Raw genomic sequence first — 11,550 nt, 5'->3', positions numbered from 1 at the left:
GGCAAGTTCAGTTGTGCTGAGAAATCCCACTCGTCCTTGAGCTGGTCCTGTACTCCGTAAACTCTGACCCCCAAAGGCAGTCCTGTTCTGCCTACACTTGGGAACACAAACCACTAGACAGATAGAGAGAGAGAGAGAGAGAGAGAGGACAGAGGCTGGAACCACAGACAAAGAGGAGGGAGGAATGAAGAGTGAGGAAACAACCCCTCTCTAGGACTTTTCCCACTCTGTCCCTTGCCTTCCAGAGCTAGGCAATTTCTTTGGCATCCCACTGGTCTCCAGCCTGTTGCCACCCCCAGGCCTCTCTCCTGCTCTCAGGTTCTGTGAGACACTCTTTTATTTGTATAAGAATTCTTATTTTTAGCTCAAGCCCCTCAAGCTGGTCTCTTTTCCTTGCAACCAATAAGTATCATGTACACAGTGAGAGCTCCAAATTAGGGACCATGTAATTCTTCATCTTTAACTTTTGAGAGTGAAATGGGGCACTGATAATAATTACACGGGACTATAGGTATAAAGTGGGATAACCCGGGCAAACCAGGCAATGTGGTCACTCATCTGTGAGTTAAAAGAACAACACACAGATCACTTTTATCTCATTTTGTTCTTCAGATGATCCTGGAGGGCACATGAGGCAGGGACTGCCATTTTCTCTGAGACGAGTTATACAGCAGTAAGCTGGTCCAAGATGGGTGGTAGTCGGGCAGGGGGGGTGCTCAGGCCAGAGAGTGGACACATTTTCCTGCATGATTGACATGGGGCCAGAAAGCTGATGCTAGCTGTGGGAGAAAGGTCAGGGTTGAGCTTTCCTTCCTTTCTTCTTGATGGATGAAAGAAGAAAGGCCCCTTCTTTGAAATATGGATTCCCCAAGGCCAACGGGCCTGGTGCTATTCCAAGAATGTGCTATTCTTGTGGGCGGGACAGTGGGCAGGGACCTGAGGGAAGGAGTCAATGGAAGTCCCAGCACAGTCCGAGAAGTAAGATGGATGGTGGGGCCTCAAGAGCTATAAGTGGCCAGGCCAGAGCCTTTGCATGTGTTTCCTGCCATGCTGCTCCTCGGGCTGCTGCTGCTGACCTTGCTGGCTGGTGCCCGCCTGCTGTGGGGCCAGTGGAAGCTCAGGAGCCTCCACCTCCCACCTCTTGTTCCTGGCTTCCTGCACCTGCGGCAGCCCAACCTCCCCATCTATCTGCTTGGCCTGGCTCAGAAACTTGGGCCCATCTACAGGCTCCGCCTTGGACTGCAAGGTGAGCACCTGCTCCTTGCTTGGCTCCACCACAGTGGGGAGGTGGGGTGCTCTCCTTGCTGACATCCTGCCTTGGTTCTCCCACAGATGTGGTGGTGCTGAACTCTAAGAGGACAATTGAGGAGGCCATGATCAGGAAGTGGGTGGACTTTGCTGGCAGACCCCAGTCACCATCCTGTAAGAGGTGGGGAGAAGCTGGGGTTGAGGGAGGCAGGGAAGATCAGGCCATGGCTCCCTTGGTCAGTTTGACCTCCAACCCCTACTCCTAGACAAGCTGGTGTCCCGGCACAACCAGGACCTCTCACTTGGGGATTACTCCCTGCTCTGGAAGGCCCACAAGAGACTCACCCGCTCCGCCTTGCTACTGGGCATGCGTGGCTCCATGGAGCCCCTGGTGGAGCAGCTGGCCCAGGAGTTCTGTGAGGTGAGGCTAGACTCCCACCATCACCCCAGATCAGCTTCACCTCTCCCAGTAGCCCTGGCCTATTTAGTTCATGCTCTTTGTCTACAGCGCATGAGAGCCCAGGCCGGTGCCCCTGTGGCCATCCAGAAGGAATTCTCCTTCCTCACCTGCAGCATCATCTGCTACCTCACCTTTGGAGACAAGGTCAAGGCTCTCTTGCCCTCATATAGGCTTGGGCCCACCCCTCAGCCCCTCCCTGACCCTCTCCTTATCCTGAACTTAATGGATTCCCTCCTTTGTCAGGAGGATACCTTAGTACATGCCTTTCACGATTGTGTCCAGGACTTGATGAAAACCTGGGACCACTGGTCCATCCAAATTTTGCACATCATTCCTTTTCTCAGGGTGAGGAGGTAGAGCCCAGATACTCCTGGCTCCTGGGAGAAGAGGCGGGGGTTGGGGGCAGGCTTCCTTCCCAGGGGCTACTCTCTCTTGCTCCTTGCCCCAGTTCTTCCCCAACCCAGGCCTCTGGAGGCTGAAGCAGGCCGTGGAGAACAGAGACCACATTGTAGAGAAGCAGCTGAGGCAGCACAAGGTGGGCACCATGCACGAACCAGGCCCCTCGCCCCACAGCCAGTGATGCTACTGCCCCAGAGCCAGGCAATTTCTTTGGCATTTCACTAGTCTTGGGCCTGTTGCCACCCCCAGGCCCCACTCCCTGCCCCAGGCACTCAGTCTGGTGCCCCTCCTCTCCCCAGGACAGCATGGTGGCAGGCCAGTGGAGGGACATGATGGACTACATGCTCCAGGGCTTGGGGAAGCCGAGAGAGGAAGAGGGCCCTGGACATCTCCTTGAAGGACATGTGCACATGTCTGTGGTGGACCTTTTTATCGGTGGCACTGAGACGACTTCAACCACCCTCTCCTGGGCTGTGGTGTTCTTGCTTCACCACCCTGAGGTGTGAGCCCTGGGGGCAGCCTGTCACTCCACCCTGAGGCAGGCTGTGTTCCCCCAGGGATGGAGGTGGGGCTTCTCCCAATCTGCACAAAAGCTCCTGTGGGTTGCTCCAGGGAGTGGCTGGAGGCTCGGCTGCCGTGGGTTGGCTAGCAGCTAGTGGCAAGTCCCCCAGCTTCAAGCTTGTTCCCACTTCCCAGTTTCAGCAGCGACTACAAGAGGAGTTGGATCGTGAGCTGGGCCCCAGAGCCTGGGGCTCCCGAGTCCCATACAAGGACCGCTCACGGCTGCCCTTGCTCAACGCCACCATTGCGGAGGTGCTGCGCCTGCGGCCAGTCGTGCCCTTGGCCCTGCCGCACCGCACCACTCGGCCTAGCAGGTGACTCCCAGGAGGTATGGGTGAGTGGGACCGCAAGCTGGCTCCTGGCGGGCCTCTAATCCTACTCTGCCCTCAGCATCTTCGGCTATGACATCCCCGAGGGCACTGTCGTCATCCCGAACCTCCAAGGTGCCCACCTGGACGAGACAGTCTGGGAGCGGCCACACGAGTTCTGGCCTGGTGCGTGGTGGGGCTGGGTGCCTGTGAGTGGGAGCAGCACAGGCTGTGTCCCGGCCACTGCTGACCTTGGGCCTGTCCCTCTCCTGCAGATCGCTTTCTGGCCCCTGGCGCAAGCCCCAGTGCACTGGCCTTTGGCTGCGGGGCACGAGTGTGCCTGGGCGAGCCGCTGGCACGCCTGGAGCTCTTCGTGGTGCTGGCGCGTCTGCTGCAGGCCTTCACGCTGCTGCCGCCAGTGGGCGCCCTGCCCTCCCTGCAGCCCCACCCCCACTGCGGTGTCAACCTCACTGTGCCGCCTTTCCAGGTGCGGCTGCAGCCCCGGGGGGCAGCGCCCCCAGGCTTGGGCGAGTGCCAGTGACAGGCAAAAATGCATGCCTGTCTTGTGCCTCAGTTTCTCCTTTTATTGCTCCTATACAAACCCCTTCCCTCCCCCCTGTAAACATAGTGCTGTGAGATCACGGGGTGGAGAAGGCTTCCTCTGGTGGCTGGGTGGTGAAGGTGGCCCCTGGCCCTTCTCTCCCCGCGGCCCCTCAGTGCTCGGCAGTCATACTTGGGCAGGAGAGGTGAGCCTAGGCTCAGTGTCCCCAGGCGGGGGCCCGGTAGCTTCTGGGTCTCAGCTTCATTTCCGTGAAGGGCACGGAGAACTCGAAACCCTTCCAGTGGTACCAGCTCACTCCCTGGGAAGGAAGTTGTAGAGAGAAAGTCAAAGCGGGTAGCCCCGCTGCTCCTACCCCTGGCCCTTTGGGGAGATGGTTCTCACAAATCAATCAACCTTCTTCCTTCCCTGCTGCCTTCATAACCCTCAGTTGCAAAGGATTGAGGCTTACTCCTGAGCTGGCTCTTTCCATTCAATAAATCACCTCCTCCTCAAGACACCTTGGTGAGATGGCATTATTGTCCCATTTCACAGATGAAGGCTCTGAGGCACCAAGCAGCTCAGTAATTTGTTCTGTCATGCCGTATGTCACAGCAGGCAGGCCAAGCCCTGACCACCCCCAGCTCTGTGCTGCCTCCAGGCCCCTCACCTGGTGGTCCACTGTGCTCCCATAGAGCCCATTGAGGTTGGCGTAGTGGCAGTTCCTGTACCACCAGGCCCCTCGGTAGGAGACGGCGCAGGAGATGAGCAAATTGTTGGGGTCTCGATCGCGGGCAGAGAAGACACTGCCGCTGTGGTAGCTCATGGAGTCCCCTGGCAGGAGCAGAATAAGTGAGAGCCTCTCCTCCCTCACCCCTCGAACCCCCAGGTCCAGCCCTCACCTGCGGTGCCATGGTAGCCCTCCAGGTGGAGGCGGTAGTAGTCAGCGGCGGAGTCTACCCTGAAAGAGTCATACTGGGCAAACACCGCCTCATCCCCAGCCCGCAGGTCCACACGCATGGAGTAGTCGCCGGTTTTTGTCAGGCTGTGCAGGGCCTCGTTGCCTGGGGGTGGGAAGTGTGTTCTCATCAGGGTCTGGTGTCCAGAGGGCCCCTATGCCTTCCCTGGTCCCCCACTCCCTGAGGCACTGACCTAGCCAGAACTCCCCGGAGATGTTCCCAAAACCGTGAGCATAGTCCTCCCAGTCCCTCCAGAAGTCCGTGTGTCCATCCATGCGGCGCTGGAACACCTGGGAAACAGGTGGGGCACCATCAGCCTATGGCTCCTGGAGTACCAGCCCCGGCCCTGTGCAGATGCCCGGCTTCTGGCTGCCACCCACCAGCCAGCCACCCCCATCCGTCTCCATGTCACAAAACACGTTCAAGGGCCGCTCGCGGTTGCCATTGAGGAAGATGGTGGTGGTCCGCGAATGGCCAGCCCCGTTCTGCATCTCCTCTCCACAGTCCCGGGGGAAGGGTATCCGCAGTCCACCTGGGGAGAGGAGAGTGAGGGGCCAGTCTTTCTTCCACACCCTAAATTCCTGTTGCCCACTCAACCCCCGACCTCAGGTCCCAGCACCCAAGTACCAGTGGTGAAGAAGGTGGACATGGGTGGTGTGAAGCTTTCACCCCACATGGCCCGGAGCCATGCTCTGTAGGTGGTGGAGGGAAAGAGGCCCAGGAGCTGGTAAGAGGTGACCCCTCCTGGGAGCATGATCTCCTGTGGAACAGAGAAGGGGCAGGTCAGGGGAGAGAGAGGTTGAGCCCTATCAGGAGAGACAGAGGCAGAGACAGCCTCTGGAATGGAACCCAGGGAAAGGAGTCAGTCAATGGGGCAGGAGTGTGGGCACCTGGGTCTGTCCACCAGGGGTGTCGTAGGTGAGCAGGTAGCCAGTTGGAGGGACTTGGGGCTCAATCCAAGTGAGCCGGGCCGTGCGGGGAGTCACTTCCTTGGCCTCCAAGTCTCGGGGGCCCTCTAACCCTGGGAGAGGAAGGGGGAAGAGAAGATGGAGATGAGGTCCTTCTTGGCTACCTTGCACTTCCCCGCCCCTGTCCCACACAGCTCACAGGAGGTACCTGTGATGAAGGTGATGCTGGCTGGAGAGGTGACGTTGGGGCCCCGAAGGCCATGCACGGTCGCTGTGTAGTTGGTGTGGAGCATGAGGTCGTGCAGGGGGTAGTCCACAGCACTGCCTGGGGCTGAGGCCTCTAGAAGGGGGGCTAGGAGTGGGAGTCAGGCATCAGCATCTGCCACCTCCCTGCCCTGTGGGAGCCCAGCCTGCCCTCTGCTCTCCCCACTCTGAACTAGTCCCATCCAGAGGCCTCAGCCCTGCTTACCCCCAGGGGCTGTGACCTTGACATCATATGTGTCCACAGGAGCCTGAGGGGGTTTCCAGTGCAGCAAGGCGGTTCCCTCCGTCAAGTTCAGTGCGCGCAGTTGGGTGGGGCCGTCAGGAACTGGGAGAAGGGAGGGGATTCAGAGCTGTTCCTTACTGCTCCCCTCGGCCCTCACCTTCCCAAATTCTGCTGGGCTTCTTGTCTGCAACTGGAGCCTCCAATAACCCCATCCCCTCTCCATTCACTGTCAGCTCCCACCCACACCCTGCCCGGGTCCCAGTTCATCTAACCTGTGGTGAGGAAGCCTGTGAGAGGCTCACTCTCCTCAAAGCCTCGGACAGAGACCACAGTCACCTCATAGTGAGCACCTGGGATCAGCCCCTTGAGCTTCTGGGTCCGGGCTCGGCCATCTACCTGCACGCTCTGTGGCTCCCCTGAAAACACGATGGGCTTGGGAGGTTGCCCAGGGAAGTCAGGAGGAGCTGCAGGACAGACAGAGTAGAGGGCTCAGGAGAAATGAGAGCCAATGAGGTCATGGGCAAAAAGGTGTCACCTCCATGTGCCAGCTGGTAGGAAACTTTGAAGCTGTCCACTCTGGACGGTGGGGGCATCCAGCTGACCTTGGCTGAGGTCTCCCCGATTTCGCTGAATTGGAGATCACGGGGGCTCTCCAGAACTAAGGAGGGGGGGTGTACCAAATAATAATGGTAAGGGCCTAGAGCAGAGAGGCTCTTGTCCCAGGATTCCCACCCCTCCTTCTCCTGGGGCCCTACTGGCTCCAGACACAGACATGGAAGTTGCTCTGTAGATTCCCCCAAGCCCTCCACCATTTACCAGCCTCCCCTCTGGCCGAGGCACTAGCTTCCGTCCCATGCTGCCACTTTGGGGCAGCATGGATATGTGCCCAGTCGGGGGCCTTACCTGGGCTGAGGGTACGGGCGGTGCCCTGGATGCTGTCGGCCTTGTGGGGCCCACGCAGACCATACAATGTAAAGCTGTACAGGGTCCCAGGACGCAGGTCCCGGAGCGCAGCTGAGTGCCGGGTCCCTGGCACTGTCAGCTCCCTCTGCAACAGAGGCCGAGGATGTGGCTCCAAAGTACTTGATGATGGGACTCCGTAGCGGAGCAGGAAGGAGTCAAAGGCCCCAGGCGGGGCCTCCCAGTTGAGTCGTAGAGAACTGGTGGTCACATCAGTCACAGACAGCTGGGACAGGCGGGGCCCTGGCTCCCCTGGGGTCTGACCAGCAGGAGCTGACCCTACACAGAGTGGGTGGGAGAGAAGAGTTTGGAGACAGAAGCACACCAACTTGATGACGTGGGGCAGGTCCCTTCAGCCACCCCACTCTAGCCCCCACTTCCTCATCTATAAAATGAAACTAATGACAGGCTGGCACCCACAGGAAGACCCATAGTGAGAACATATACGTGTAGAGCCAAGAGCTGCTTAACTACCTCTTCCTCCCTCCATGGTACACTCCTCATGTTCTTTCATTGTGGTCGCCACATCTGGGCACCCCGTTCACCCTTCCCAGTCCCAGATTAGAGGCAGGTGAGGCTAAGATGAAGGGCTTGGTGGTACCTGTGGTGCCCTTGGCTGAGACAGGTCCCAGGCGCTTTCCTTCATGGAGGCCATAGAGGGAGAACTTGTAGAGGGTGCTGGGCTCCAGGCCTGACACGATGACCTTGTTCTGGTCCCCACCCACGAGCAAGGCCTGGGGCTGCCCATTTGTGTCCCAGTACTGGACCACAAAGGAATCAAAGGGGCCCTGGGCCACGGTCCATGAGAGGTGCAGGGAGTCTGGGGTTCTGTCAGTCACTGCCAGCTCCCCCAGGCGGGGTCCTTCGGAGGCCTCAGGGGCCTCTGTGGCAGGGTGCCAGGGGGCTGGAGTGTCCTCTTCTGGGACTGTGTGGGAGAAGCACAGGGAAGAGGCTGAGAGGGTATGTGTGCACATGCGCCCTCGAATGCAGCAGAGTGCCTCCCTTCACTCTACTGTACTCTCCGAAGAGGGGGTTTTGGGTTGGCCCAAGGCTGAGGTGGGGACTTTACTGGTCCTGGCCACGAAAGCCAGGTGGAGAGAAGAGAGGAACTGAAGCTCTTCTAGCATTTTCCTTCTCTTGAATCTACCACATCCCTGGTTTGGCGGTGATTCCTGCCACCCTGGACCTCCCTAAGTGCCAACACTGTGGCCCCATGACTCCTTTGTGGGTTCCTTTGAAGTGCCTGAATCCTGTGCTGCTTCCCTTTCTTCACCCTAGTGTCTTATTACATCCCCCGTTGATGTCTGCACAGGCCATACTCCCTCCTCATCCCCTGGATGCCTGTGCTGATGGCCTGAGGCAGAACTAACTAGGTCACTCCCTGAGTTCGGGCATGTGGTTCCCCCTTCTGAGAAGAGCTGAGAATGGAATTGGCTGGTAAATGAGGGAGGGGCAAATTGGGCTCCGTGGGGCTGATGTGAGCTGGGTGTTAGCACCTCCAGAGGAGGAGCCCATTCTGTCAATGCAGCCACTTCTCTTGGTTTCTATGCCCTTGCTGTTTTGTTTTCCAGTAATTTTCCATTTGAGAAAAGGCTCCTGACTCATCCACGGGAGGGGGTTAACCCCTATCTGGGCAAGGCCACCCTGCAGGGATGTAAGTGCTGCCCCAGTGGGGTGATGAGGAGTAGCCTGCAGTCCTGGGGCAGGGCTGGGGTTGGGAGATGGAGGACCACTGCCAGGGCCTTTCCTTGCTGCTTGTCCTGGCTCCTGCTTTTGACTGACCCCTGGATCGCCATCAGCGCTGGCCCACTGTGCCTTCCTCCTAGGCCCTAGGCGGGCTCCCCACATCTCCACTCACTTCTGCCGGTCCCTTCATCTTTAGCCCAAAGGCATGAGGAAACTTACTCAGGTCAGCTTGCTAGGGCCATGTAGGACAGCCTCTCACTCACCTGTCACTCCCAGGGCAGAAACGGGGCCCAGGCGCTGTCCTCCTATGAATCCATAGAGCAGAAACTTATATTTCCTGCCGGGCTCCAGGCCTTCTACGGTGACCTCCCGCTGGTCTGCAGCCATGGACATTGCCTGGGGCTGCCCGTTTGTGTCCCTGTACTGGATCACAAAGGAGTCAATGGGGCCCTGGGCTACCGTCCATGAGAGGTGCAGGGAGTCTGGGGTCTCATCTGTCACCATCAGCTCCCCTAGGCGGGATGGAGGCTGCCACTCCTTCTCTGGGGGAGCTGTGGGGAGAGTGGAGGAAGAAAGTCTTAATCAAGAGCTGCCTTTACCTCAGCCTGGCAACTTTTGGGAGGCCTGAGGGTCTAGGAAAGTGTCGCTGAAGTGTGACTTCAAGGACAGTCACCTGAGGAGATAGACAGTTCTGCTCCAGTCCTGTCTTGTAGGAAGGAGGGTGTGTAGCCTGGTCTCCTCCTCCAGAGCCCACCGCCCAACTCTTTCCTGCCCTCAATCCCTCCCCGCTGTGACCAAGGTGCAGGAAATGCATAAAGATCACATGAGAAGTGCTGCCTGGGGGTGCTGAGAAGGGCCTCAGTTTCTCCCTCACCCCCAGTCCTCTGAGCAGGGATGTGGCTGGAGCTGAGAAAGGTTCCCAGAGGGTATCTGAATTGTCAGGGAGATGCCCCCAAATAGTAAGAGCCAGGCTGGGCAGCTAGTCAAGCTCACAGGCTGCCATTGCCTGGCCATAACCTCCCCCTTGCTCTCTGTCAGCCTGGGCCCTCTTCCCATCCACTTCCCCAGCCCTAACACCCTTGGGCCAGGGCAGCTGAGTGAGGAAGGGTGTGGGGAGAAGCCCGGGGCAGAGCTGGAAGAATAAAGGACAGAAAAGAATACAAAAGAGACCTGCCAAGGGTGGATGATGACTGATGGGAGTTAGAGGAGAAGCCTGTTTCCAGTCCCTATAATGAGGGCTCAGGGAAGAGAATCTGGACTCTGAGGGCCCTGGGCCCCAACTGGCCATGTGCCCCTTCCTTGTCTGGCTAGAGTGACTCATGGTCCTGGGAGTGGGGTAAGGGTCAGTGACCCACCTCCACCCTGTCCTTGTGGGGCTGAGTCATGGGCACAATGACACCAGATTTTCCACAGTCTTCTTCCAGCCAAACTCTCCCGTACTTTCCACCTCTTGCCACAGAGTTAGGACAAAGAGAGGAGGATGTGAACATTTATTGAGTGCCAGTTGATACTATTCATAACCATTATGCAGATGTGGAAACTGAACTTCAAGGGAAAGAAGGGGCTTGTCCATGGCCACACAGCTGGTAATCGGAATTTGAACACAAGTCTGCTTGGCTCTGAAGCCTGGGTTCTTTTTGTTGTATTGTCAGTCAGTGAATGAAGGAAATAATGCAAATAAAATGCTCAGGACAGTGCTTGGCATGCAATAGGGACTCAATAAATGTTTGCTTTTGGTATTATGATTGTCATGCAAAGGCTGAAGGCAGAAGAATAACCTTTATAAGAAGGCCACAAGGCCAGCTCTGGGCTCAGAAAAGAGACAGCTTTGGAAAAGGTGGGAGGCAGCGCTGGGGCTCACCCATGGTACCCTCAGCAGAGATGGGGCCCAGCTGCTTCCTGCCTCCCAGCCCATAAAGCAGGAACTTGCACTTCCTGTTGGGCTCCAGGCCACTGATGGTGACCTCACGCTGGTCTGCAGCCTCAGGTACCACCTGGGGCTGCCCAGCCCTATCCTTGTACTGGACCACAAAGGAGTTGAATGTGCCCTGGGGGACCGTCCACAAGAGGCCCACAGAGTCCTGGGTCACTCTGTCACTGTCAGCTCCCCCAGGAGAGGAGAAAGTTTTGTGTCTGGGACTGGAAAAGAGAGAGAGGTTCATGGAGAGTGACAGAAACGGTGATAGAAGCAGACAGTTTCCTCGGGGCTCTGGGAACTGGTTCTGGGGTGACTGGGTCACATATCAGGAAGGGGGAGGCAGAGGAGTAGGGATAAAAAAGGAAGAGCCAGGGAAGAAGGCAAGTGTCCCTTGGGATATAGGAGGAATAGGAAGGATTGGAATGAGGGGTAAAGGGGAAGCTCAGGACTGAGTTTCACTGGACCCAGTAAATAAATGGGTTTGGAGGCCCTGAGGTCTGGAGTGGGGAGCACTAAAAATGAAACTCCAACTGTCACCACAAGGGGACGAAAGACTGTCAAAGGCTCCAGGGGCAAAGGTGGCCTCTGGCCCTCCTTCGAGGGGCTTTGCATCTGCAGAGAGTGGGCCATGCCTTTTCGCATCCCAGAGACCGAAGAGTAAGAACTGTCTCCACCTACGGGCACTGCCTGGGGCTGCCCCTGTGCATCCCTGCACTGGACGGAGTCAAAGGGGCCCTGGGCCACTGTCCATGAGAGGTGCGCTGTGTTAGAGGTCACAGCTGCCACAGTCAGCTCCTCCACGTGGGGTGTCCACTGGGGCTCTGTGGACAGGGAGGCTGGAACAGAGCAAAGGAAGCTGAGGGGTCAATGGCAGGCTATGAAGTAGTAAGTGATTAATGGGTCTCAGGCATTGTGTAAGCACTCACAAATAGTGCACTTATCCTCACAACATGTGAAGTAGGTACCATTGTGAGGGCATACAAAGGATAAGAAACATTAGCATAATCATGAATCAGTACCTTCAGAGCAGGATTCAACCCAGAGAACCTGGTTCTACAGCCATGTCCAAGCCACTAAAATGCCCAAAAAGAGAGCCTGAGCAGCCACATAAGAATAAT

At 57.4% G+C, this 11,550-nt stretch overlaps 2 protein-coding genes across 3 annotated transcripts in view; one reads left to right on the top strand and one right to left on the bottom strand.

Moving 5' to 3' along the window:
- Positions 1-966: 966 nt before the first annotated feature.
- On the top strand, positions 967-3,585 carry CYP21A2 (cytochrome P450 family 21 subfamily A member 2). Of its 2 annotated transcripts, XM_039882958.1 has the most exons (10): positions 967-1,246; positions 1,333-1,422; positions 1,515-1,669; positions 1,757-1,852; positions 1,952-2,053; positions 2,157-2,243; positions 2,407-2,607; positions 2,804-2,982; positions 3,059-3,162; positions 3,252-3,585. In XM_039882958.1, the coding sequence occupies exons 1-10, from the start codon at positions 1,048-1,050 to the stop codon at positions 3,515-3,517; spliced, it is 1,479 nt and encodes a 492-aa protein (XP_039738892.1). In that variant the 5' UTR covers positions 967-1,047; the 3' UTR covers positions 3,518-3,585. The 2 variants fall into 2 exon arrangements, with proteins under 2 accessions (XP_039738892.1, XP_039738891.1); XM_039882957.1 differs by having other exon boundaries at positions 1,757-2,053.
- The window catches only part of TNXB (tenascin XB), a 54,734-nt gene continuing 46,721 nt past the window's right edge, over positions 3,538-11,550 (bottom strand). Inside the window, 17 exon segments of the mRNA XM_039882959.1 lie at positions 3,538-3,836; positions 4,185-4,348; positions 4,417-4,578; positions 4,667-4,763; positions 4,854-5,005; positions 5,101-5,233; positions 5,364-5,494; positions 5,590-5,733; positions 5,851-5,970; positions 6,141-6,284; positions 6,404-6,526; positions 6,772-7,107; positions 7,430-7,753; positions 8,778-9,065; positions 10,376-10,603; positions 10,606-10,653; positions 10,981-11,268. Of these exon segments, the coding sequence (XP_039738893.1) occupies positions 3,735-3,836; positions 4,185-4,348; positions 4,417-4,578; positions 4,667-4,763; positions 4,854-5,005; positions 5,101-5,233; positions 5,364-5,494; positions 5,590-5,733; positions 5,851-5,970; positions 6,141-6,284; positions 6,404-6,526; positions 6,772-7,107; positions 7,430-7,753; positions 8,778-9,065; positions 10,376-10,603; positions 10,606-10,653; positions 10,981-11,268 (2,984 nt within the window). The 3' untranslated portion in view covers positions 3,538-3,734.

This window comes from Pteropus medius, unplaced genomic scaffold (assembly GCF_902729225.1).
Source record: "Pteropus medius unplaced genomic scaffold, Ma_sr-lr_union100, whole genome shotgun sequence".
In the NCBI taxonomy this organism is placed as follows: Eukaryota; Metazoa; Chordata; class Mammalia; order Chiroptera; family Pteropodidae; genus Pteropus; species Pteropus medius.
The sequence above is the reverse complement of the archived record's forward strand: the minus strand, read 5'-3'. Positions and strand labels throughout refer to the sequence as shown.

Excerpts from the sequence above, each read along its gene's own strand:
- CYP21A2 (XM_039882957.1), top strand. The coding sequence starts at position 1,048 with ATGCTGCTCCTCGGGCTGCTGCTGCTGACCTTGCTGGCTGGTGCCCGC. Across the intron at positions 1,247-1,332 it reads GCTCCGCCTTGGACTGCAAG|ATGTGGTGGTGCTGAACTCT; the intron begins GTGAGCACCTGC and ends GTTCTCCCACAG. Across the intron at positions 2,244-2,406 it reads AGCAGCTGAGGCAGCACAAG|GACAGCATGGTGGCAGGCCA; the intron begins GTGGGCACCATG and ends TCCTCTCCCCAG.